A 26970-nucleotide genomic window follows, 5' to 3' on the forward strand; every position below is an offset into this window, starting at 1 on the left:
GAGAAAGATAATAGAATCTTGCTATTAAGGAATTAGTCTATTGTATGAAATAGTTATAATCTGATTCTAGGAACATGAAAAAGAGGCAAGCTAGAACAAGCACTGATAGACATGTTTTATAGAGTTAAATATTTATTAGCTCTTATTAATATAGCTGAGCATACATGTGTTCATGATAGTAGCTTTATAGATGGCCAGCTCCCTTAGGCTCTCTTAAAGTTGTGAAGAGCAGAACACGTGTAGCTTCATTTTATGTAACATCTGAAAATCCAAACACCTAGAGGCTCTTTCTATTTCTTTTTTTTTTAGAGGGGGAGCGGTGGAGCAGAGCATGCACATTCTTGAACAGCAGGGATCACAGGTGTTTTGGATTTCTGAATCTTCAGTTCAGTCTACAATGACATTAACTAACCCTGATTCTCTGTTAGGCGTACAAGAGTGATTTCATTTTAAACATGTGTTCAGTTTGGGGGATGATCTAGCTATTAGACACATCCATATAATCTCGTTTCACATAATATTTTCTTCTGCAAATTCTTTATGTTATTACTCTGTTAACTAAAGTTAACTCCATTGTCATTAAAATATTTATGACTAGAGCCTTTGGATGTATATTCAGTGATCCTTTTATTCCCTCATACAAAATGCTTATTATGTAGCAAGTTATAAACATTTTACTAGTCTTTTATATGTGGCACAATCTTTATGATTTAAATCTACAGTGTGGGTAGCACAAGGCAGAATTTTTTAGGTGTTCTAACAGATGCAGAAAAGAAGTAAATTTTGATTAGGAAAATCCACATAAGTAAGCTCCATGAAGATGACTGCTGGAGGTTAAGCTCTGAAGAGTGAGTGCAATTTCAAGAAGCAGAGAATGAGACAAAAACAGGTGGAGAGAGAAGAGACAGAGAAGTCAGCTATTTGCAAACTAACCAGAGGTACGGTTGCTGTTGGGTCCTCAAAGCTACTGTTTGATTTCTGACTTCTAGGGCCCCTGTTGTCTCCTGAATGTATGTATAAATAGACAGATGTATTCCACCTGCCGTCATTAGTCTGTTGTAAGATATTTCTTATCTATTTATCCATCTATCTATTATCTATCAATCATCAATCTAATTATTTGCTTACTGAGGGACAGCTGGGTTGTTGCCAGTTATAAGCCATTAAGACTAATACTACAGTGTACATTCTTTTTTTTTTTTTTTTTTTTGCGGTACGCGGGCCTCTCACTGTTGTGGCCTCTCACGTTGTGGAGCACAGGCTCCGGACATGCAGGCTCAGCGGCCATGGCTCACGGGCCCAGCCACTCTGTGGCATGTGGGATCTTCCCAGACGGGGGCATGAACCCGTGTCCCCTGCATCGGCAGGCGGACTCTCAACCACTGCACCACCAGGGAAGCCCTACAGTGTACATTCTTGTACACACTTCCTAGTGTACATATGTGGGATATTTGTATATACCTGGAATTGAAATTGGTGGATGGTAAAGAATGCCTATCTTCAACTTGATTAAATACTGCAAAATTGCTCTCCATAGTTTTATTATTTTTTTAAATAAATGTATCTTCCCACCAGTAATATACACTTGGCACTGTCAGAATTCAAAAAGTTTTCCAATCTAATGGATGGATATAAAATGGTGTCTTGTTGTTTTTTTGTTTTTTTTTGCGGTACGCGGGCCTCTCACTGCTGCGGCCTCTCCCATTGCAGAGCACAGGCTCCGGACGTGCAGGCTTAGCGGCCATGGCTCAGCGGCTATGGCTCACCGGCTTAGCCACTCCGTGGCATGTGGGTTCTTCTGGGACCAGGGCACGAACCCGTGTCCCCTGCATCGGCAGGCGGACTGTCAACCACTGCGCCACCAGGGAAGCCCTTGTTGTTGTTTTAATTTGCATTGCCTTGATTATTAGTTATAGAAGTATTATTTTCGTAAGCTTATTTGCTGTTTGGATTTCTTCTGAAAATTTATATTCTTTTCCCATTTTTCTCTTGGGTAGTTTGGCTTTCTTACTGATTAGTAGTATTCTGAATACTAATCCTTTTTTCATCATATATGTCACAATTATCTTTTATCTTTTTTATGACTTAATTAATTTCATGAAGTTTTAAATTTTAATGTTTTCAAATTTGTCAGTCCTTTGCCTTCAGGGTGTTTGCTTTATGAGCCTTCTTTAGAAAATCTTTCCTTAACTTGCAGTCATGGCGACTTGATCCTATATTTTCTTTTTCTTTTTTTTTTTTAATGTAACTTACTTTTTATTGAAAGTATCTTGCATTTGTGACTGATGCTTCCTGGGTTATGCCATACATTTTAACATTAAAGGTTAAATTATTTTTTACATGCAAGTAGTGTTTATGGTTTTCCCCACATAGGATTACTGATTGTAAAAAGATGACACACCACATGGGTTAACTGTCTTTTTTAATCGAAAAGCCAGCAAACTGTCTAATTCTGTTTCCTCCCCAAACACAAACTGAGTAGTAACTGAGCCTCTAGCCAACATATTCAAAGCTGAGAGGATTAAAAATGCAAAAACAAGTCCTCAGATCCAATTAAGGGAGCCCTGCTACATACAGGCTAATCAATACCAGTGGTACTCTGACTCCAGGAAGCTGGAAGACATTCTGATAACCCCACTCTGATAACATTTACCTCAAGTAGCCTTTTTCCAGTTTCCAACTCATGAATAAAGATAATACGTTGTTAATTCTATTTCAGAAAATTTTTTGCAAGTTGTTTTACTTACAATGCCAACTTTTAAAAGTCACTAAACTAAAGTTAACTGGACAATAAACTAGGCAGAAATTGCTTTACAAAAAGAGGGAGAGCCCCAAATGCTACTTTCTATAGAGAATCCACAGTTCAATTTTATTCAGAGCAAAGAAAAAAGAACTTTTGATCATACTAGAAGAATCTGAGCCATAAGTTTGGAATCTGTACTGAAACTACACATGCAATGAGGACAACATTCTGCTAATACAACTGATTTGCTGCTGCATTTGTGGACCATTTTTCTAATATGAACAATTATAAACAAAGCAGTGCAACTAGTATTTGAAACAATCCTTACAGTGTTACAGCATCAGACACAAAATTTCACTTCTCACACCACTCATTCTCTTTGTGTACCTGGATTTCCTCTTCTTCAGTAAAATCATTTTTGATATTGAATGTCTTTCGAATCTCCTCAGGAGTTTCCCCCTTGATCATATTGGCAACAGTGTTGCAGGTAACATCAAGCAAATCTTTGATGTCTAAGTAGTTTGCTGCCAATGTAAGCTTAAAAAGTGTTCCTTGGTCAACTTTCAGGAATTCTTGAACCCAAACAGGGATATCCTCTGTTCACTTTTCTTTGTTCTCATCATCCTCAGGAGAAGGAGGATCATACTTGTGGTGGGTGCACCACTGAATGACTTTTTTTTTTTTTTTTTTTTTTGCGGTATGCGGGCCTCTCACTGCCGTGGCCTCTCCCGCCGCGGAGCACAGGCTCCGGACGCGCAGGCCCAGCGGCCATGGCTCACGGGCTTACTTGCTCCGCGGCATGCGGGATCCTCCCGGACCAGGGCACGAACCCGTGTCCCCTGCATCGGCAGGCGGACTCCCAACCACTGCGCCACCAGGGAAGCCCTGAATGACCTTTTTTTAATACTGCTGCATGAACTTTTGGCAAGGGGAGTGGATCAACATCTCCTTCATCATCCATTCCCAAATCTTCCAACATGGTCTTAATAGTCACAGATTGTTTCGCGATTTCAACATCAACTTCAAATATCTCTCCATCAGAACTCTGCAACTTAATTGAAGGCATGGTGTTAGGACTCAAGGAGATGGCAGGCCAACGGCTGATGAGAGCAGGGCGGCATCTGCAAAAAGAAAACCAGAAAAGCGGAGAACAAGGCCAACCGATCCTATATTTTCTTATACACTTTTTTTTCATTCATTCATTCACATTTTAAAAATAACTACTGCCTTGTCAAAGACATGAGTATGAACTGAAGCCTCTAGTTTACATTAGGGTTTACTCTTTGTGTTGTACAGTTCTATGGGTTTTGTAAAGTTCATGTCATCTATCCATCTATACACCATTACAGTATCATACAGAGTAGTTTCACAGCTCTAAAGTTCCTTCCTTCCCTCTGGCTGGACACTTGGCAACCACTGATGTTTTTATTGTGTCTAATATTGTTTTGCTTTTTCCAGAATGTAATACAGTTGGAATCATTTTACAGCCTTTTCAGATTGGCTGCCTTGACTTAACAATATGCATTTAAGTTTCCTTTTTTTTTTTTTTTTTGGTGGATTGATCCCTCATTCCTTATTATTGCTGAATAATATTCCATTGAATAGATGTACCAGTAATTTTTTTTTTTAATGTTGGGGGTAGGAGTTTATCAATTTATTCATTTATATTTGCTGTGTTGGGTCTTCGTTTCTGTGCAAGGGCTTTCTCTAGTTGTGGCAAGCGGGGGCCATTCTTCATTGCGGTGCGCAGGCCTCTCACTATCACGGCCTCTCTTGTTGCAGAGCACAGGCTCCAGACGCTCAGGCTCAGTAGTTGTGGCTCATGGGCCTAGTTGCTCCGCGGCATGTGGGATCTTCCCAGACCAGGGCTCGAACTCGTGTCCCCTGCATTAGCAGGCAGATTCTCAACCGCTGCGCCACCAGGGAAGCCCCCAGTTTTTTTTGTTTTTGTTTTTGTTTTTGTTTTTGTTTTTGTTTTATTCTACTCACCTATTCACAAATATCTTGGTTGTTTCCAAGTTTTGGCAATTATGAATGAAGACTCTATAAATATTCATGAGCAGGTTTTTTGTGTGGATGTACGTTTTCAACTCATTTAGGTAAATATCAAGGAGAATGATTATGGATCACATGGTAAAACTATGTTTAGCTTTGTAAGAATCTTCCAGACTCTTCCAAACTGGCTGTACCTTTCTGCATCCCACCAGTGATGAATGAGAGGTCCTGTTTCTGTACATCTTCACCAGCATTTGTTGTATTTTGGATTTCAGCCATTCTAATAGGTGTGTAGTGTTATCTCGTAGTTTTAAGTTGCAATTCCCTAATGACATGATGTTGAACATGTTTTCATATGCTTGTTTGCTGTCTGTATTTCATCTTGGGGTGAGGTGGCTGTTCTGATCCTTTGCCCATTTTTAAACTGGGTTGTTTTCCAATTGTTACATTTTCAGAGTTATTTGCATATTTCAGATACAAATCTTTCATCAGATATCTGTTGTTGCAAATATTTTCTCCCAGTCTGTGTCTTGGATTTGCATTCTCTTAACACAGAGAAGCTTTTCACAGAGCAGAAGTTTTAAAATTTAATTAAGTCTGTAAGCAGATAGGCTAGGGGTTCCCCAGAGAAAGAAAACCAGGCATGGCTTTCTTGACATAAGAGAAGCCATTTTTGGCCTAAGCCATTTTGTGATCTAAGCTTGGCTGCAATGCTTGCTCTTGAACAGCTCTCAGTAATTAATGATCTTAAGGGAACAAAGGAATGTAACAAGTGGAAAAGCAGTCAAGCAGCAGCAGTTCAGCTATAAAACAGTCCTAGTTCCTCCTCAATGGATATACATAATCTGATACATATCTTTGAGTTGTTCTACAGGAACTAAGCCCCCCACCTTTAGTCCAAGACTAAAGCTTGGACTCTGTTGACCTTTGCCCCAATAATATGCTGAATTCTCTTAACTCAAGCATATTCATGAATATGCATGTTCCCTTAGTTTAAAACTTCTCCAATTTTGCTGTTCGAGGAGACATTGCTTTGGGAAAGATCTCTGGTGTTCTCACTTGCTGCAAGTAATAAATACTACCTTCTCCAGCTCTTTGCCTTGGTTGTGTCTTTTGGCTTGACACCCACGAAGAGGCAAACCCAGTCTTCGGGTAACAATGGGATCAAAAAAATTTTCCCATACAAATAGCAGTTATTCCAGTACTGTTTCTCCATCCTTTCCTAATTTTCAATGCCACTTTTATCATATTCAAATATCTTACACGTGTGTAGGTCTTTTTCTGGAATCTTTATCATGTTCCACTTGTCTATTTGCCCATTCTTAAACCGTTATATCATAAATCCTGGTAGGATGTGTTCTCCCAGCTTATTCTCTAACCCTCCCTCCCCCACAAAGAATTATAGCAGCTTCTCTTCGACCTTAAGTTTTGGTGCGAATTTTAATGCCACTTTAACAAGTTCTGTGAAATATGCAGTTGAGATTTAATTGTAACTGCACTATACTTACTGATCTGTTCAGTGAAAACAGATCTTTTTTTTTTTTTTTTTTTTTGTAGTATGTGGGCCTCTCCCGTTGCGGAGCACAGGCTCCGGACTCAGCGGCCATGGCTCACGGGCCCAGCCGCTCTGCGGCATGTGGGATCTTCCCGGACCGGGGCACGAACCCGTGTCCCCTGCATCGGCAGGCAAATTCTCAACCACTGCGCCACCAGGGAAGCCCCAGATCTTTTTAATAAGTATCTTTTCTTATTCATGGATATGGTTCATTTCTCCATTAATATAATTTCATCCATAAGGGTCTTACACATCTTTTGTTAGTTTTATTCTTAGGTACCTAATAGGTTTTTTATTTTTTTTTAGGTCTTTCTAGTTATTAATGGATGCTTCATTAAAATTACAAACTTGTATAATCCCCCAAATAATTTTTGTAATTTGCTATTAAATCATTGCACAATTCAAACCATAGCTTCAAAATTCTTAAAATGCTAACTGTTTAATAATAAAAAATATAAATTATACAAAGATACTATAGAGGGAATTCCCTGGCGATCCAGTGGTTAGGACTTCACGCTTTCACTGCCGAGGGCCTGGTTGGATGGGGAGCTAGGATCCAGCACCCTGAGTGGCGCTGCCCAAAATAAAAAACCCAAAAAACCCCAACAACAACAGATACTACTTGAAATGTGAAATTAGTATATTATTTCTCCCCAAATTGAAAGGAATGCATAATTTAGAGTTTCTCCTAGTATACGATTTAAAAAAGAAAGGACTAAGTCTGGAAAATGTTGAATCAACTATCTTGCTGTCTATAAAACTCTCTTCTTCTTTTTAATTTATGAAGTTTACCTTTATTGATAGTGAGCTATTTATTTTGTGATTTACAAAGGTAAGTCGGTTCTTTCTGAACAATCAGAATGTAAACTGATGCTAATGAGATAATTAAACATTTTGACTGTTAATTAAGCTGGGTCCAGTTAGCGATTTAATTTACCACTAACAAAAGTATTCACCATTTACCAAATGCTGCAGGCAAGACATATTAAGAGGTCAAATCTCAACCCATTTTCCTCAAATCATAGGGAAAATTAGGAGGTCCCAATAAATAACTTGTGGATTACCCAATTTCCAGTATTCCCCTAGCAGGGTAATTAGCTGCTATAAGACAATGAGACTAAAAGTTTGAAGGCAGCCCTTTCAAGCCCACTCAGGAATACCCTGAAACAGGCATCTAGCGGCTGAGCCCCAAAACTCCTTTCCTTCCATCTTCATCCTACACTATAACCTGTTTTTGCCGACTCTGAATAACTCTCGGTATGATCAAACATCTGACCTTAAAAACAAATCTTGAAGTGCAGTCGCTTTCTTGCCCAAATATCTTAACTGTCCCAAATACCATGATCTCCGTATACTGTTAGTTGCCAACACAACTATGTGGTTAGTCCTCAGTACACAGCGGCTCCGAGATCAAGGCGACCCAGTTAACACACCTTGCCCAGACTCAGGCCAAATTCAGAGGCTGATCCTGGAGTTATTTCAGGACACTTCTCTCGCTTCCCAGAAAAACTCAGCCCTACCTCAAACCCAGACCCCAAGACCCTCCCGATCAGGTGAGCTAAAGCTTCAGTGCCTTTCGTTCGGGGCTTGGCAGGGCTCAGGATCATTCCAAGCGAGAGCCCCATGTTTTAAAGACTAGAGGCACGCGCCGCACTGTCCGATAACGGCCGAGTAACCTAGCTCCAGGCACTAGGCCCATTGTGCCCGCGGCTAGAAACTCCGCCTTGATCCTAACGCAGCCGAGGCCCCGCCCCGCGCGTGACGCCAGCGTCAGGCCAGTCCCGGCATGCTCCGCGCCCGCCGGCGGCCGAGCGCAGAGAAGGATATTCCCCGTGAGCAGTCCCTGGTCAGTTCAGCCGCTATCCAGACCTGGGTCGGCGAGAGTGCCGCCACCAGCTGTTCTCCTACCGCTCTGCCGTCAGTCTGAACGCCCCCAGCCCTCCCGCGAGGGCGCCCCGGGACGGAAGGATCCAGCAGCCTGTCGGCGCCCGCCGTTCTCGTGGTCGCCGTCGCCGTCGTCGTTGTGGTAGTCTCTGCGGTAGCCTGGGCCATGGCCAATTACATCCACGTCCCGCCCGGCTCCCCGGAGGTCCCCAAGCTGGACGTCACGGTGCAGGATCAGGAGGAGCAGCGCTGCCGGGAGGGGGCCCTGAGTCTCCTGCAACACCTGCGGCCGCACTGGGACCCTCAGGAGGTGACCCTGCAGGTAACGCCCACACCTCATCCCCGGGTCTCACCCGACCTTGACGCGGCCCCGGGGGGGCGGGGGCGGTCTCACCATCCCCTCTAGTCCCCGGTGACCCGGGAGGACCTACGGGAACGTCGTCTCCCTCCGTTCTTTGGGAAGTGATCCTGTATTTCCTCCGTCACACCTAGGAAGGTCACTCCCCCTTCCTTCACCATTGCTTACTGAGGTCGTCCTGAGGGCAGATTTTCTCTTTCCAGAGGTGGCTACGTTCGTGACGCACCCCTTCCACCTCGGGAAGGTTCCTGTTGCTCGTTGCCCCTCCTCCCACTCCCCTGTCCCTTCTAACTGCGAAAAGAACCTTTTCCACTCCCTTGCGAGGGGTCCTCGCCCATCGGCCCAAGCCACCATCTCCTCCCCTTTCACAAATAATGTGGTAATTAATCTTCTCTGATCTTTTCATTTCCCTTCCCTCCCCTCCCCCGTCGGTGTACTCCCATTGATGCTCACCCTGCGTCTTACCTTCTCAAGTCCTGGGATTGGCGACAGTACTCGATTCCAAAGTAATGACCGTTGTCCTCATGGGTTCTTCGGTAGCCCTGCACACGTTATTTTATTTGTATCGGTACTTCTGAAAATGTTTTAGTCATGTTAGTGAAACTAACAATATCTGATGTTACAAGGATTAGTGGCTTGTGAATATTTCTTTTTCCTGAGCCACTGTATTCATAGATAGACAAAAATAAGGAGAAAAAGTCCTTAAGAACCTATGCATTTTTTAATAGCTTATTTCTAATAAGTTGTGATTAAGCATACATGAAATTTATTTTGAATACTAATTTGTATTTAACTTCTGGAGTTTCAGGAACTATATACTAAAATGAACCTCCTTTTCCCCTGCAAACACAAAGTAATTTTAAAGGCTGGCATATTTTAGGTTTGTTTCAAACCTGAGCAACAATGTAAGAGTATTCATTTGAAGTAGCCACATCATCTGCCTTATTTTGTTGACTGATTTGTTTCAGGTAGTCACCTATACAAAAATGAATAAAACATGAACAGTGCCCTAGGGCCCAGAACAGTTCTTGACACTTCAGCTTTCATGAATGTTGGCTTCTGTTCTTACTGCCTAGAAGAGTTTGGAGCAGATTAAAAGGATCCATATGTTTTGGAAAAAAGTTAAGACAAAAATTTTGAAAATTTAAGAGAATGTTTGTTAGCCAAGTGTGTAGGACATAGTGAATCCAAAATGATTTTCATGTGTAATTTTAAAAATATAGTATATTTTCTTTAATTAAGGAAAATTAATTTAATTGAAACTTCCAATTTGCAAATCTAGACTTCTTTAGTTTATTATTCATTAACTTATTTGTAGTTTATTATAGAAGATTTTTATATTTATTAAAATGAGTTATATTCTGGCAGTGAACACAGATTAATAATTAAAATTAAAACAGATATTAATTAAAAACATTTCTACTTCATGGTAAACTCTGGTACTGACAAACCATATTACTTTTTAAGCAGAGACTTAAGAGTTTGAAGCTGTGAAGACTGGAATTTCAGTTGATGTGTTTTGTCTGTAGAACAGCAGGAATAGCTACCCAGAGGTACATTAGGTGTTTTTTAAATCATTTAATCCCCGAACAACCATTTTAGATAGGTACTATCTTTTTTTTTAGGTGAAACTCAGTGAAGTAAAGCCAGGATATTGGTTTAAAAAAAAAAAAGATAAAATATGCTAACATCAAACTGTTTTTTGATTGTTGTACTTGGGATTGAATCTTAATCTGATACGCATGTAGCAGCTTTTGACTGTAAGACCTTTGGACTCATTATCCAAACTTCTAATATACTTATTTGTAAGTGAAGGTAAATACTACCATTTTTTTTTTTTTGCCCTTAGGATGATTGTTATTTAGAAATATAATCCCTCCATTTGCAAACAAAGCTATTGATCCAGAAGCTGGAACAAGTGCTAAGCAGAGTTGATGGTTATTCATCTCTCAATATGGTAGATCTGACTCCCACATTCTAGGTCATTATAAACTCTGCTTTTATGATGCTTCAGGATTTCTTTAGTAAATATCAATGGGAATATTTTCTTTTGAGATTTGCTTTTATTTCCTTTGAGGTATAAAGATAAAAATCATACCTAACATAATGGTCAACAGATTAAAGCAGGTATCAGTAATACAACCCATATTTGAAAAAGATTTTTTCTAAAATTCTTATGTGATATAAAATGCTTTAAACATACCTTAGAAGCTTACTCTAATAATACTTATTTTATCTGGCACTTACTCTTGACAGCTGAACTATTGAGAGCATATTGGAAAATCCAGAAGCAAACAAAAAAACACTTCAGTGCATTCAGAATAATAGAGGGCCCAGTCTTTGCTCACAACTTATGGATGCAGGGGATAATATATCTCATTTTAGATAGTCTTAAAAAGTTTAATTACTTTTTCCCTATCTGTGCAAAATTAAAAGAATACAATATAAAAGGAGTGGTGAGCTTTGTGGAGTGTAGTATCTTAGAATAGGCAGAGTAGTTCTAGAACAATACCAGTCACAATGTTTTTTATTTAATAATATTTTACTATTTATAAAGAAAGCACTTTCACATACATTCTCCCAACGACCTGTGAGGTAGATGTAGACTGTTAATATGTATTTTATAGTTAAATGAAAGTGAACTTGGCATTTGTAATGGCAGATTTGAGATGGGGACTCATCTTATGAATTACTGCTCTTAGAGAAAAGTTTATGTTTGTATATTATGATTAAGACAGGGAAGCCATTTCTGTGTGAAATTAGTAATTTCTTAAAAATTAAATCTTTGGCTCATAGAAAGATTTTGCTTTAAATTCCTTAAACATAAATTTGTATTACTTTTCCACATGTGACATTATTTTGGAAACAGGATTCACTTCAGCTTTCTTTTAAGATAGTTACTATCAATAGTAAAGTATTTGAGTGGATGGTAGGACCTAAGACTATTTGACTATGGCTAAGAGAGATGTGTTGTTTGATAGGGTCCCATATATGTTGATAACATGTGACCAAAAAGTCAGGAGCCTACTGTACTAGTTTATTTTCAGGTATTAATAGCTGTGTGACTCAGACTGAGCAAACCACTTCACCTCTCTTTGGGGCCTCAGCGTAGTGTAGTGGAAAGAAGATGGTTTTTGAATCCTGATTCCAGCCCTTTGTCACCTTTGGCAAATTAAAAAATCTCTATAAAAAGGACTTACTCTCTACCTTGGAAAATAGTAGCATAGTGGAAAATAGTAGAATTTAACTACTATAGTACTCATAGTCATTTTACTACTAGTATTAATTTTACTACTTTACTACTAAGGGTAGAGTATCAGGAGAATTAAATGAAATACATAAAATTATACATAGTGTGTTTTAGTACTCCAGCTTCCCCCAGGCTCTCCCCCCACCATTTGTAAGTGGAAAGTTGTTATGAAAGAATTGTAAGCTCCTAAAATTCAGTAATTTTGACATGTATTTTTTTGTACTGGCATAATGCTACTAGCAGCATTCCTTGTAGCAGAAGGTAGGCATGGGAGAATGGAGGAGGGAAGGCTTCATAGAAGACGGGGTACCTGAACTGAGCTTGGAAGGAAAGATAGGAGATGGAATGGGGAAGTATTTCTGGGCAAAGAAAAACTGCTTTCACAAAAGCTAGACTATGAGTATCTTGGATAGAATGGTATATGAACAAGAAAAGAAGTGGGAGTGATTTTCAAATAAGGGAGTGCTTAGATACGAAGGTTTTATGCCTCTTTAAGGAGGTGGTATTTTATTATCTAGGACATGATGGGAAGCTGGTGAATGTTTTTAAGCAGGTAAGTTATATCATATATATTTTAGAGAAGTGGCAGATTACAATTTAGGCAGCATTCATTGAAGGAAATGTTTTGAATTGGGGCTTAAGTGATCACTTACAAAGCACATTGGTTTTGAAACTGGTGGTTATTGCACACTGAGAGGATGCTAGATCAGTATAGTGGGTTGAAACCACTACAGTTTAAAAAGATGAGTTAAAATAAGATGTGATAGGATAGATCAGAGAGCATTGCAAGTAATAAGGTAAGTATTGTGAATCTTTTAGTTTTATATAAAAGTAAATATGTACTGAATTAGAGGATAAATATATTTCTTTCTGTGTATTGCATTAAAAAATGTTTGTGAAAGACAACCTAGGAGAGACTGTTATGTTAGTACAGACAAGCGGTGCTGGGATCCAAATTAAGACAGTGGCCTTGAAGATGGAAATAAGGGACAGATTTGACATTTCAGGAAATAAATGTGCAGGACTTGTTAATTGCTTGCAGGTGAGGGAGGAAGTGGGAAGCTTCAGGTTTTTTTTTTTTTGTGGGTGACAAAAATAAGGGAAGTAATGAAAAGTGTATATTTAAGGAATCAGGTTGTATTTTTCAGGATTTTTTTTTTTTTTTTTTTTTTTAATCTTTTGGCCACGCTGCGTGGCATGTGGGATCTTAGTTCCCTGACCAGGGGTTGAACTTGCGCCCCCTGCAGTGGAAACATAGAGTCTTAATCACTGGACTGCCAGGGAAGTCTCCAGGATTTTGTCTTATAAGGAGTTATTTTGCTCTGATATATCTGATGGGCTCTAAATAGGTAAATTTTTATCACTCTTTTAAAAACTGTGAGATACAACAAACAGAAAAATGAATGAAACATAAATTGTTTTAAAATAAATACCTTCGTATTCTAGTGGGAGCATGTGTGTATGTATAACTGATTTAGTTTGTTGTAGAGGGAAAACTAACACACTATTGTAAAACAATTATACTCCAATAAAGATGTTAAAAAAAAAAAAAAAAATAAATAAATAAATAAATACCTTCGTAGCCCCAGCCCAGGGAAAGAGAAAATATTACCAGCAACCCAGAATATCTCCCATTTTTCTTCCTGCTCCTAACTTTTCCCTCCCTCTAGTGGTAATCGCAATAGCAGTTTAAAAAAAATTGTTAACAAACAGAATATTTTGAATTAGTCATTTTTTCCAGTACTCTAAGAAAATATACTGTGTATGAATTTTTTAAATAAGAGACTATATGATCATGAAGTAATTTAGTTTTACTGAAAAGATGTATCACAATATTAAAACTCTGAGTAGAAAAATACCCACTTCCTATTCATAGTTTATTAAAAAAACCAAATGTTTCATTTTGTTTATTACCTTCTACTTCTCCCTTAAATATTTTCATAGTTGTTATTGAACCTTATGTACAATTTTTTAAAATTAATTTTTATTGGAGTATAGTTGCTTTACAATGTTGTGTTAGCTTCTACTGCACAGCAAAGTGAATCAGCCATACATATACATATGCATATATTCCCTCCCTTTTGTACTTCCCTCCCATTTAGGACACCACAGTGCATTAAGTAGAGTTCCCTGTGCTATACAGTATGTTCCCATCAGTTGTCTACTTTATACATAGTATCAATAGTGTATATGTGTCAATCCCAATCTCCCAATTCCTTCCACCCCACCCCTTTCCTGCTTGGTATCCGTACATTTGTTCTCTACATCTGTGTTTCTATTTCTGCTTGGCAAATAGGGTCATCTAGACCATTTTTCTAGATTCCACATATATGCATTAATATACGATATTTATTTTTCTCTTTCTGGACTTACTTCACTGTATAACACTGTCTAGGTCCATCCACATCTCTACAAATGACCCAATTTCGTTCCTTTTTATGGCTGAATAATATTCCATTGTATATATGTACCACATTTTCATTATCCATTCCTCTGTTGATGGACATTTAGGTTGTTTCCATGCCCTGGCTATTGTAAATAGTACTGCTATGAACATTGGAGTGCGTGTCTTTTAAAAAATAAATTTATTTATTTATTTTTGGCTGCGTTGGGTCTTCGTTGCTGCATGTGAGCTTTCTATACTTGCTGTGAGTGGGGCTACTCTTCGTTGTGGTGCACAGGTTTCTCATTGTGGTGGCTTCTCGTTGCGGAGCACGGGCTCTAGGCGCGTGGGGCTTCAGTAGTGTGGAACACAGGCTCAGTAGTTGTGGCTCATGGACTATAGAGCGCAGGCTCAGTAGTTGTGATGCACAGGCTTAGTTGCTCTGCTGCATGTGGGATCTTCCCAGACCAGGGATCAAACCCATGTCCCCTGCATTGGCAGGCGGATTCTTAACAGCTGCACCACCAGGGAAGCCCCATGTGTCTTTTTGAATTATGGGTTTCTCTGGGTATATGCCCGATATTCTGGGTCATATGGTAGTTCTATTTTTAGTTTTTTAAGGAACTTCCATATTGTTTTCCATAGTGGCTGTATCAATTTATTCCCACCAACAGTGCAAGATTGTTCCCTTTTTTCCACACCCTCTCCAGCATTTATTGTTCGTAGATTTTTTGATGATGGCCATTCTGACGGGTGTGAGGTGATACCTCATTGTAGTTTTGATTTGCATTTCTCTAATAATTAGTGATGTTGAGCTTCTTTTCATGTGTTTGGCCATCTGTATGTACAATTTGTATTCCGTTTTTTCATGTAGCCTTTCATAAATATTTTCCCATATTGGTATGTTATTGACCACAACTTTTGATAGCTACAGACATAATATTTGGTCACGTTGAACATCATGTGACTTAATTACTTTTAAAGTGAGGTTTTAAAAAAAATTGTAAAGAGTATAAAGAGGAAAATTAGAAAGGCTCATATTCTGTCTAACCCTGTTGATTTTGTTTAAAAAATACAAATGATACATGCCCTTAAAAAACAAAGCTATAATATGAAAAGTAAAAAATCTAGCCGCCCGCAACACCAAGTTATTCTCCCCAAAGATAATTTTGTGAACAATTTCTTTTGAACTTATAAAAATTATCAAATTATAGATTTACCAGTGTACATTATCTACGTATGTTTATAATTATAGTAAATTTAACTATATTCTTTTTTGTGTACATAATTAAGTTATTCTGTATCTTGCTTTTAAAAATAATATATCTTAGACATCTCCATGTCAGTATATATAACCTGCCCCATGTTTTTAAAAAAACATTGAGTCATTTTTATTTTTTAGGTATTAAAAAAAGTATTGCAGTGATCTGCTTTTATACATATATTTTGGATAACTTTTCTAAGTATATCCATAGAGTAAATTCTTATTAGTGGAATTAAAAAGTTAAAAGTAAAAAAAAAAAAAAATTACGATCTTCAAGGAATTGGCTTACACAAGGAGGCTGGTAAATCTGAAATTTGTAGGGCATTCTCTGGTAAGCTGGAAGCTCTCAGGCAGGAGTTGATGTTGTAGTCTTAAGGCAGCATATGTTCAGGAAAACCGAAGTTTTGCTTTTACAGCTCTTCACCTGATTGAGGCTCATTCATGGGGAATAATCTCTTTTACTTGAAGTTATCTGGTTAATATGTCTGCAAAATACCTTCAGAGCTGCATCTAAATTAGTGTTTGATTGAATAACTGGGTATTATAGCTAATCCAAATCGACACAAAACTGTTATACTATTTCTCACTTTCATATAATTTATACTCCTCAAAACAGTGTTGGAAAGTTACCTTTTCTTTATACCTTGTCCATCCTCTGATATTAAATTTAAAGATGTTTTGTCGGTTAGATACATGAAAATGGTATTTTGTTTTGTTTTTACATTACTTTTAATTTTGTTATTTTCGAAGATGGTGGAATCCAATAGTTACTTCCACAAAACAGTTAACTGACATGCATTAATTCCATCTTTCTAGGCTTCTGGGCTTGTCTAGTAGCCATTGTCTTAAAGAATAATTGAAGCTTGTCTTTCCCATTGTATTGGCCTGTGGAAGCTCATTCACTTGAATTCAGTAGTTAATCTGTCATTTTAGACCATAAATAAATATCTAAACTCTGCTTGGTATCTTAATCATCTTTAAGGACTAAAGAAATTTCATAGTAGCTAAGGTAGAGTTTAATATTTTTATCATCTCAGGGTTTGTAGTTGCAGGGCAGTGTCACATACTGAAAGAAGGTATTGGATTATGTTTTGGGGGGGTCTCAAGATGACCTTCAAGTTCACTGATAATCGCTTTAACTTCTAAGGTATCATTAAAACTGTAATTTCTTTTTGTCCACTGGGTGTTCTGTATTGCTTCAAAGAGCAGCCTGTGCAGGTTTGGGCAATTCTTTAAGTTCCTAATTGATATGGTCAATTAGTCCTGGCTGAAGGGTGAATTTATGTCTTCTGTTACAGTACTAAAATAGGGAATGTGTTACTATAAAACATATTTATCTCAGTATTACATTCTGGCAAAGGAGACAGAACCACCTCTCATAATACCTGTTCCAGCACTCCACTTAGCATACAATTTTCACCATCAACAGTGGCATCCTCATGTCCTCGCAGGGTAACTGTTGCTCCTTTAAAAGTCTCTCATATAGGTTTTGGATTCAGTGCATTGGGCTTCCCTGTCAAAAGGTTTCTTCTCTACCTCTAGGCCATTTTACCCACTTATGTGAATTTGGCCTTGGGTTTCCAGCTGCTGAGGGGTGGGCCAAGATCTTGGCCTCACAGTCATTTTGCTTATTTCCAAATTGGTGACAGACTCTTAATATCATCTTTGTACCCTGGCTTTTTAAAGTCTCCCAAGCTAGAGTAAATATGGTGGATTTGTTCGGGGCACTTAATGCTGGGAGCCCACTAGCAGGTCCCATCAGTCTATCCAATCTGATAATGCTTCATTAAAAAGTTTTGTTTCAACCCCATCAATGTCTGCTTTTATTCATCCAGTTTTTTGATAACCACGAAAAACTTTCACTCTATTGGGACAAGTCATTTGCCATCTCCCTTATCTTTTCTGCTTACTTTTAATTTAGTTTTCTTACTATCATCCCTAAGGCCCGTAAAGGGAAGCTTGAGACAGCAAATCGGATCCAGCATCCTGAACAGTTTATGTTGGTAACAGGAGAGTTACAAGGGGGACCCATGTAGAAGGAGAAACCTTTATCATGGTATTCACCATGACCTGGGGGTGGGGCATATTAAGTGGTTGAATATCCTGATCACTGTAAGGCCGGTCTTGTATGGCCTGCATATGCAGTATATCAGCCACTTCATCTGGAGTGATACACTTTGCATGCAGAGGAGGGACCGCACAATTCCCCTTCTCAGGAAACAAACTTAGTAGCCACTTCTATCCATTCTTCCAGTCTAGCAGTCTTGTTGGGATTAGGTTGCTGTATGTTTGGGTTAGTTGCAGCCATTCAGGACTGTTCAGTAGTGAGCTGTGGGTCCTGCATTAGCCTAAACATGCCATGGACTTCAAACCATAGACTACTCCTAACTTAACCATTCTGATGATGAGACAACTTTACACTATATTCTCTGGTTTCAGTAGTTTCCTTATTTTGTCCCTTTCCCACCTGAATCATTTTGGTAAACAGAGGATGAGTTACAGAGGTCAAAGAAGAGTTACCTGCTGTGGAGCACAAATTCTCTTTTGTGACAGTTCTGTGCTTAGCAGCCTGATGTTGTATTGGAACATCTGGAACCTGGGTTGGTGCAACATCAAGATCTACCCTAAAACAGTCTTTATCTTTCTGTCGTGGGTAGTATGGCTAACAGCAGCCAAGGAATCCCGCATTTAGCCAATTTCTCATTATTTTGCACTTTATTGTGGATTCAGGAACAACTCTTCTGGGGTCGGAGCTATCATTTTTAGGTTTCACTTACTTTTACCTCTTGTAATAGATGACAGCATGCCTGCCGTTTCATACTGTGGGTGATCTGGCAAACACCCAGGCATCAGGGATTGATCATCCTCTGCCCCTTCCTTATTCTTTTCTTCAGATAATACTTAACAATATTACAGTGAGTCTAGGGTCATGCTAGCGAACCCATAAACTTGAGGGTGTATCCCTGAAACAGATTAAGCGTCATGACATCAGGTTTTTATCCTGTTTTGCCATTGTATGACTTTGGAAAAATATGAGAACTTACCTAGGTCATAGTTTTTCATTCTACAAATCGATCATTCAGTCTATATAAAAGCAAACATTTATTGAATATCTCTATGTTCCACTCTTTCTCAATATTTTAATAATTACTCTCTAAAGAGAAGGTTAAGTTATGTTAATTTTTACCTAACAGGAGAAATTAAATACTAAAGAATAGGATTTTGCAGGTGGGGTCGAGCTTTAGAGAGCCACAAACCATTGCAATATCTCTAGACTTTTTTCTTCCCTCAGTAACCAACTTTTGCTCCTTTGGTGGTGATATCATCTCTGTTGAGAATGTAATACATGAAAGAAACTTTATTTTATTTTATATATATGAGACGATATGTATCTGTATGTATATCTGTATCTCTTCTTTAAAGATAGTAAATTAAAATTAATTAAATTTAAACCAAAGTACTAAAGTACCTGTGCATTTATTTTCAGTTTTAAAAACATTATCGCTTTAGGAAATTTTCTCTAGGGTTACTGTGAGTTGAAGGTAATCAAAAGATTAACTGGCAGTATGTTTTTTCTGATCTGAATATTAACATTAACTCTTTTCTACTTAAATTTGTTGTTGATGTGTGATATACATAATAAAAAGTGCACAAATCATAAGTGTAGAACCTGATGAATTTTCCTACAAAGCAACCACACCCATGTAATAAGTATCCAGGTCAGGAAACAGATTTGGGAAATGGTACCCCAGAATCCTGTCTTATACTCTCTTGGAGTCACTATCCATCAACTCTCCCCAGGCAAGTGTTACTCCTATCCTGATTTTATGTCGTAGTTTTCCCTCTCTATGACTTTTTTTTAATGGAATCATATGCTATATACTTTTTTGGGGGGTTTGGCATATGCTAAAGTTATGAGAGATTTATTCCTATATATACAGTTAGTTCTTTCTTATTCTCATTGTAAGAATATACCTCAGTTTATTTATCTTCTGTTGGTGGACACTTGGGTTGTTTTCGGTTTTTGGCTATTACAAATTATGCTGCTGTGAACATAGCTGTATAAGTCTTTTGATGAGTGTGAATGTCTATTTCTGTTAGGCGGATACTTAGAAGTAGACCTGCTGGGTCATCTGGTATGTATTTTTAGCTTTACTAGATACTTTAAATTTTCCAAAGCGGTTGTGTCAATTTATACTCCTAATGGCAGTACTGTATGAGAGTTTCAGGGGTGCTGCATCTTTACCAACAATTGTTATTATCTGTCTTCATTTTTATAATTCGGGTAGGCATTAAGGGTATCTTGTTATGGGTTTGATTTGCATTCTCTTAATAACTAGTGCATCTTTTTTCTGTGGGTCAGATATTTGAATGTCTTCTATTTTGAGATGCCTGTTCAAGTTTTTTGGCTAATTTTTCTCCTGGATTATTTTTTTCCTAATGATTTGTAGATGTTCTTTACATATTCTGTATTTGAGTCCTTCTTTCTTTTTTTTGGCCACGCTGCACAGCTTTGCAGTATCTACATTTGGTAGCGTATATGTCAATGCTACTCTCTTACTTCATCCCAGCTTCCCCTTCCCGCTGCTATGCCCTCAAGTCGGTTCTCTACGTCTGCCTCATTATTCCTGCCCTGCCACTAGGTTCATCAGTACTTCTTTTTAAAATTCCATATATATGCGTTAGCATACGAAAATTCGTTTTTCTTTTTCTGACTTTCTTCACTCTGTATGACAGATTCTAGGTCCATCCACTTCACTACAAATAACTCAATTTCGTTCCTTTTTATGGCTGATATTCCATTGTGTATAATGTGCCACATCTTCCTTATCCATTCATCTGTTGATGGACATCTAGGTTGTTTTCATGTCCTGGCTATTGTAAATAGTGCTGCAATGAATATTGTGGTACATGTCTCTTTTTGAATTATGGTTTTCTCAGGGTATATGCCCAGTAGTGAGATTGCTGGGTCATATGGTAGTTCTATTTTTAGTTTCTTAAGGAACCTCCATACTGTTCTCCATAGTGGCTGTATCAGTTTACATTCCCACCAACAGTGCAGGAGGGTTCCCTTTTCTCCACACCCTCTGCAGCATTTATTGTTTGTAGATTTTTTGATGATGGCCATTCTAACCAGTGTGAGGTGATACCTCATTGTAGTTTTGATTTGCATTTCTCTAATGATTAGTGATGTCGAGCATCTTTTCATGTATTTGTTGGCCATCTGTGTCTTCTTTGGAGAAACATCTGTTTAGGTCTTCCACCCATTTTTGAATTGGGTTTGGTTTTTTGATATTGAACTACATGAGCTGCTTGTATATTTTGGAGATTAATCCTTTGTCAGTTGCTTCGTTTGCAAATATTTTCTCCCATTCTTAGGGTTGTCTTTTCACTTGTTTATGCTTTCCTTGCTGTGTAAAAGCTTTTAAGTTTCATTAGGCCCCATTTGTTTATTTTTGTTTTTATTTCCCTTACTCTAGGAGGTGGTCAAAAAGGATCTTGCTGTGATTTATGTCATATAGTGTTCTGCCTGTGTTTTCCTCTAAGAGTTTGATAGTGTCTTGCCTTACATTTAGGTCCTTAATCCACTTTGAGTTTATTGTTGTGTATGGTGTTAGGGCATGTTCTAATTTCATTCTTTTACATGTAACTGTCCAGTTCTCCCAGCACCACTTATTGAAGAGGCTGTCTTTTCTCCATTGTATATTCTTGCCTCCTTTGTCAAAGATAAGGTGACCATAGATGCATGGGTTTATCTCTGGGCTTTCTATCCTGTTCCATTGATCTATATTTCTGTTTTTGTGCCAATACCATACTGTCTTAATTACTGTAGCTTTGTAGTATAGTCTGAAGTCAGGGAGCCTGATTCCTCCAGCTCCGTTTTTCTTTCTTTTTTTTTTTTGGTGGTACGCGGGCCTCTCACTGTTGTGGCTTCTCCCATTGCGGAGCGCAGGCTCCAGACGCACAGGCTCAGTGGCCATGGCTCACGGGCCCAGCCGCTCCGCGGCATGTGGGATCTTCCCGGACCGGGGCATGAACCAGTATCCCCTGCATTGGCAGGCGGACTCTCAACCACTGCGCCACCAGGGAAGCCCTCCGTTTTTCTTTCTTAAGATTGCTTTGGCTATTCGGGGTCTTTTGTGTTTCCATACAAATTGTAAAATTTCTTGTTCTAGTTCTTTGAAAAATGCCATTGGTAATTTGATAAGGATTGCACTGAACCTGAAGATTGCTTTGCATAGTATAGTCATTTTCACAATATTGATTCTTCCAATGCAGGAACATGGTATATCTCTCCATCTGTTTATGTTATCTTTGATTTCTTTTTTTTTTTAAACATCTTTATTGGAGTATAACTGTTTTACAATAGTGTGTTAGTTTTTCCTTTACAACAAAGTGAATCAGTTATACACATACATATGTTCCCATATCTCTTCCCTCTTGAGTATCTTTGATTTCTTTCATCAGTGTTTTGTAGTTTTCTGAGTACAGGTCTTTTATTTCCTTAGGTAGGTTTATTCTTAGGTATTTTATTCTTTTTTGTTGCGATGGTAAATAGGATTGTTTCCTTAATTTCTCTTTCTGATCTTTCATTGTTAGTGTATAGGAATGCAAGAGATTTCTGTGCATTAATCTTGTATCCTGCAACTTTACCAAATTCATTGATTAGTACTAGTAGTTTTCTGGTGGCATCTTTAGGATTTTCTATGTATAGTATCATGTCATCGGCAAACAGTGACAGTTTTACTTCTTCTTTTTCAATTTGTATTCCTTTTATTTCTTTTTCTTCTCTGGTTGCTGTGGCTAAGACTTCCAATACTGTGTTGAATAATAGTGGCAAGAGTGTCTTGTTCCTGATCTTAGAGGAAATGCTTTCAGTTTTTCACCAAGGAGAATGATGTTTGCTGTGGGTTTGTCGTATATGGCTTTTATTATGTTGAGGTAGCTTTTCTCTATACCCACTTTCTGGAGAGTTTTTATCATAAATGGGTGTTGAATTTTGTCAAAAGCTTTTTCTGCATCTATTGAGATGATCATATGGTTTTTATTCTTTAATTTGTTATTATGGTATATCACATTGATTGTTTTGCATATATGGAGGAATCCTTGAATCCCTGTGATAAATCCCACTTGATCATGGTGTATGATCCTTTAAATGTGTTGTTGGATTCTGTTTGCTAGTATTTTGTTGAGGATTTTTACGTCAATGTTCATCAGTGATTTTGGCCTGTAATTTTCTTTGTGTGTGTGATATCTTTGGTTTTGGTATCAGGGTGATGGTGTCCTCATAGAATGAGTTTGGGAGTGTTCCTCCCTCTGCAATTTTGTTGCAAGAGTTTCAGAAGGATAGGGGTTAACTCTTCTCTAAATGTTTGATAAAATTCGCCTGTGTAGCCATCTGGTCCTGGACCTTTGTTTGCTGGAAGATTTTAAATTACAGTTTCAATTTCATTAACTGTGATTGGTCTGTTTATATTTTCTAATTCCTCCTGGTTCAGTCTTGGAAGGTTGTACTTTTCCAGGAATTTGATCATTTCTTCTAGGTTGTCCATTTTATTGGCATATAGTTGCTTGTAGTAGTCTCTTACGATCCTTTGTATTTCTGTGGTGTCAGTTGTAATCTCTCCTTTTTCATTTCTAATTTTATTGATTTGAGTCTTCTCTCTTTTTTTCTTGATGAGTCTGGGTAAAGGTTTATCAATTTTGTTTATCTTCTCAAAGAACCAGCTTTTAGTTTTATTGATCTTTGCTATTGTTTTCTTTGTTTCTATTTCCTTTATTTCTGCTCTGATCTTTATGATTTCTTTCCTTCTACTAACTTTGGGTTTTGTTTGTTCTTTTTCTGCTTGCTTTAGGTGTACAGGTTAGATTGTTTATTTGAGATTTTTCTTGTTTTTTGTAGTCAGTTTGAATTACTATGAACTTCCCTCTTAGAACTGCTTTTGCTATGTCCCATAGACTTTGGATCATTGTGTTTTCATTGTTATTTGTTTATAGGTATTTTTTGATTTCCTCTTTGATTTCTTCAGTGATCTTGGTTATTTAGCAGTGCACTGTTTAGCCTCCATGTATTTGTGGCTTTTACGGTTTATTTCCTGTAATTTATTTCTAATCTCATAGCATTGTGGTTGGAAAAGATGCTTGATAAGATTTCAGTTTTCTTAAATTTTCCGAGGCTTGATTTGTGACCCAAGATGTGATATATTCTGGAGAATGTACTGTGTGCACTTGAGAAGAAAGTGTACTTCTGTCTTTGGATGGAATGTCCTAAAAATCAATTAAGTCTATCTAGTCTGTTGTGTCATTTAAAGCTTGTGTTTCCTTATTTATTTTCTGTCTGGATGATCTTTCTATTGCTGTGTAGTAAGGTTTAAAGTCCCTCACTATTATTGTGTTACTGTCGATTTCTCCTTTTATGGCTGTTAGCATTTGCCTTATATATTGAGGTGCTCCTATGTTGGGTACATAAATATTTATAATTATTATGTTTTCTTCTTGGATTGATCCCTTGATCATTATGTAGTGTCTTTCTTTATGTCTTATAACTGTCTTTATTTTAAAGTCTATTTTATCTGATATGAGTATCGCTACTCCAGGTTTCTTGTGATTTCTATTTGCATGGAATATCTTTTTCCATCCCCTCACTTTCAGTCTGTTTGTGTCCCTAGGTCTGAAGGGGGTTTATTGTAGACGGCATATATATGTGTCTTGTTTTTGTATCCGTTCAGCCAGTCTATGTCTTTTGGTTGGAGCATTTAATCAATTTACATTCAAGGTGATTATCAATATGTATGTTCCTATTATCATTTTCTTAATTGATTTGGGTTTGTTTTTATGGGTCTTTTTCTTGTCTTGTGTTTCCCGCTTAGAGAACTTCCTTTAGCATTTGTTGTAAAGCTGGTTTGGTGATGCTGAATTCTCATAGCTTTTACTTGTCTGTAAAGCTTTTGATTTCTCCATTGAATCTGAATGAGATCCTTGCTGGGTAATCTTGGTTGTAGGTTTTTCTCTTTCATCACTTTAAATGTGTTCTGCCACTTCCTTCTGGCTTGCAAAGTTTCCACTGGAAGATAAGCTGTTAACCTTACAGGGATTTGCTTGTATGTTATTTGTTACTTTTCCCTTACTGCTTTTAATATATTTTCTTTGTATTTAATTTTTGATAGTTTGATTAATATGTGTCGGCAAGTTTCTCTTTGGATTTATCCTATATGGGACTCTCTGTGCTTCCTGGACCTGATTGACTTTCCTTTCCCGTGTTAGGGAAGTTTTCGACTATAATCGCTTCAAATATTTTCTCAGACCCTTTCTTTTTATCTTCTTCTTATGGGACCCCTATAATTTGAATGCTGGTGCATTTAATGTTGTCCCAGAAGTCTCTGAGACTGTCTTCAATTCTTTCTGTTCTTTTTTCTGCTCCCTGTCAGTTATCTCCATCATTTTATCTTCCAGCTCACTTATCTGTTCCTCTGCCTCAAGTAATTCTGTTATTGATTCCTTCTAGAGTATTTTTAGTTTCATTTATGTTGCTCATCACTGTTTCTTTGCTCTTCAATTCTTCTAGATCCTTGTTAAATGTTTCTTTTATTTTCTCCATTCTATTTCCGAGATTTTGGATCATCTTTACTACCATTACTCTGAATTATTTTCAGGTAGGTTGCCTATTTCGTCTTCATTTATTTGGTGTTGTAGATTTTTGCTTTGCACGTTCGTCTGTAACATATTTTTTTTTGCCGTTTTTTTTTTTCTTTTTTTTTTTTTCCTTTTTGATGTGTGGGGCTGTATTCCTGTCTTACTTGTTGTTGGGCCTGAGGTGTCCAGCACTGGAATTTGCAGGCAATTGGATAGAGCCGGGACTTGGTGCTGAGATGAGGACCTCCGGAAGGCCTCACTCTGATTAGTATTCCCTGGGGTCTGAGGTTCTCTATTAGTCCAGTGGTTTGGACTCGGCGCTCCCACCACAGGAGCTCAGGACCAACCTCCAGCCTGGGAACCAAGATCCTGCAAGCTGCGTTGTGTGGCAAAAAACAAAAAACAAGAAAAGAACAAAAGGAGCAGTACAATAACAAAGAATAAAAAACAAAATAAAGTTAGATAAAAAATATATTAGGAAAAATAAAAATATAATTAAAACAACTGCAAGAAGGTAAAACAAAACCACAACAGGAAAAAAAAAAGGGGGGGGGAGGTGGGACAAGCCAAAAGGAGAACAATAACAAAGTATAAAGAATAAAATAAAAGCAGAAAAATAAAAGATTTATTAGAAAAAATATAAATATAAATGAGTCAACAACAGTGAATCAACAACAAAGTAAAACAGAACCCCAATCTAAAAGAGGAAAAAAAATAAAAAGCTTTGGCTCTTGGGGGTAGAGTTTAGGTGGGGATGGAACCTACGCAGGGGTGGGGTTTAGGGTGGAGCAGGACCTACTGGCAGGCAGGGGTGGGTGTCTTAGGCTCAGGAGCCATGCAGCTGCAGCTGGAAAATGCCTTGGGGGCGGAGCCTAGGCTGGGTGACATTCAAGCATGGGGTGGGGCCTCTGCTTAGGACCTGCAGAGAAGGGGAGAGGCAGCTGTCCAAAGTGGGGCCTCTGGATCGTGGAGTTACGGAGTTTGGAGGTAAGGCCCTGGGTCAGGGTGTGTGGGTGGGGTTTAGGCCCAGTGTGGTTGGAGTGTGTCTCAGAGGGGGTCTCTGAGTGTAGAGGTGGGGCCCTGGGTTCTGCATGGCTTGAGGGAGGCTCCAAGGGCAGAGGATTAGGCCCAGGAGCCCAACAGGCTCCCTGGTGCCTATGTGGAATGTGGACAGGGAAAGCGCTGGCTTCATTCCCTTCCATTCCTCCATGGCCCCCCTCCCTTTGGGTCTCCCCCAGGGTCTCCCCTGTCCCTCCTGGACCCCTAACCGTGGGAGGGGTCTGCTGGGTGTAGGAACTCCTCCCCTTCCTCAGCCACCCCTCAGGGGTATGGGTCCCCTAGGTCCGGCCTTTACTTTTGCTCCCCTTCCCTCCCTCCCACTCCCTCAGGACCCACATGGCTGGAGGGGGCCTAGGTGGGCAGAGGACCAGGCCTGGGATCTCAATAGGCTCCTGGGGGCCAAAGTGGGCAGGGGAAACCTGGCCATGCTCCCTTTTGACCCTCTGTCCTCGCAGTGGCCCCTGAATTTCCCCCTTCAGGCATGGGATCCCTTCCCCTCCCCCAGCCACCCCTCAGGGGCACCAGTCCTGTCCCACCTCCACTTCTCCTCCCCCCTCACTCCCCCCAACACCCCACGTCCACCCAATTGCTGGGGGTTCTTCCTGTCCCCTTAGGTGTCCGTGGTCACCCACTGGTGCCTGCTAGCTGCGCTAGTTGTTCAGAGATGTGAATTCTGCATCCTCCTAGTCCGCCATCTTGACTCCACCCCTTGTTGTTTTACTACACTGGCTAGGACATCATCACAATATTGAAATAAGAGGTGATAATGGGCATTCCTGTGTCGTTCCCATTCTGAAGGAGAACATTTTCAATAGTTTATTATTAGGTATGATGTTTGCCGTAGGT

At 38.7% G+C, this 26970-nt stretch overlaps 1 protein-coding gene and 1 pseudogene across 1 annotated transcript in view; one reads left to right on the plus strand and one right to left on the minus strand.

Annotated features, from left to right (window-relative positions):
* Nucleotides 1–3097: 3097 nt before the first annotated feature.
* On the minus strand, nt 3098–3855 carry LOC131767113 (S-phase kinase-associated protein 1-like; annotated as a pseudogene).
* Nucleotides 3856–8069: 4214 nt separating this feature from the next.
* The window catches only part of ETNK1 (ethanolamine kinase 1), a 68428-nt gene continuing 49527 nt past the window's right edge, over nt 8070–26970 (plus strand). Inside the window, exon 1 of the mRNA XM_059082190.2 lies at nt 8070–8499. Within this exon, the coding sequence (XP_058938173.1) occupies nt 8344–8499 (156 nt within the window). The 5' untranslated portion in view covers nt 8070–8343. The remainder of the gene's footprint in view (nt 8500–26970) is intronic.

This window comes from Kogia breviceps, chromosome 12 (genome assembly GCF_026419965.1).
Source record: "Kogia breviceps isolate mKogBre1 chromosome 12, mKogBre1 haplotype 1, whole genome shotgun sequence".
Lineage (NCBI taxonomy): Eukaryota > Metazoa > Chordata > Mammalia > Artiodactyla > Physeteridae > Kogia > Kogia breviceps.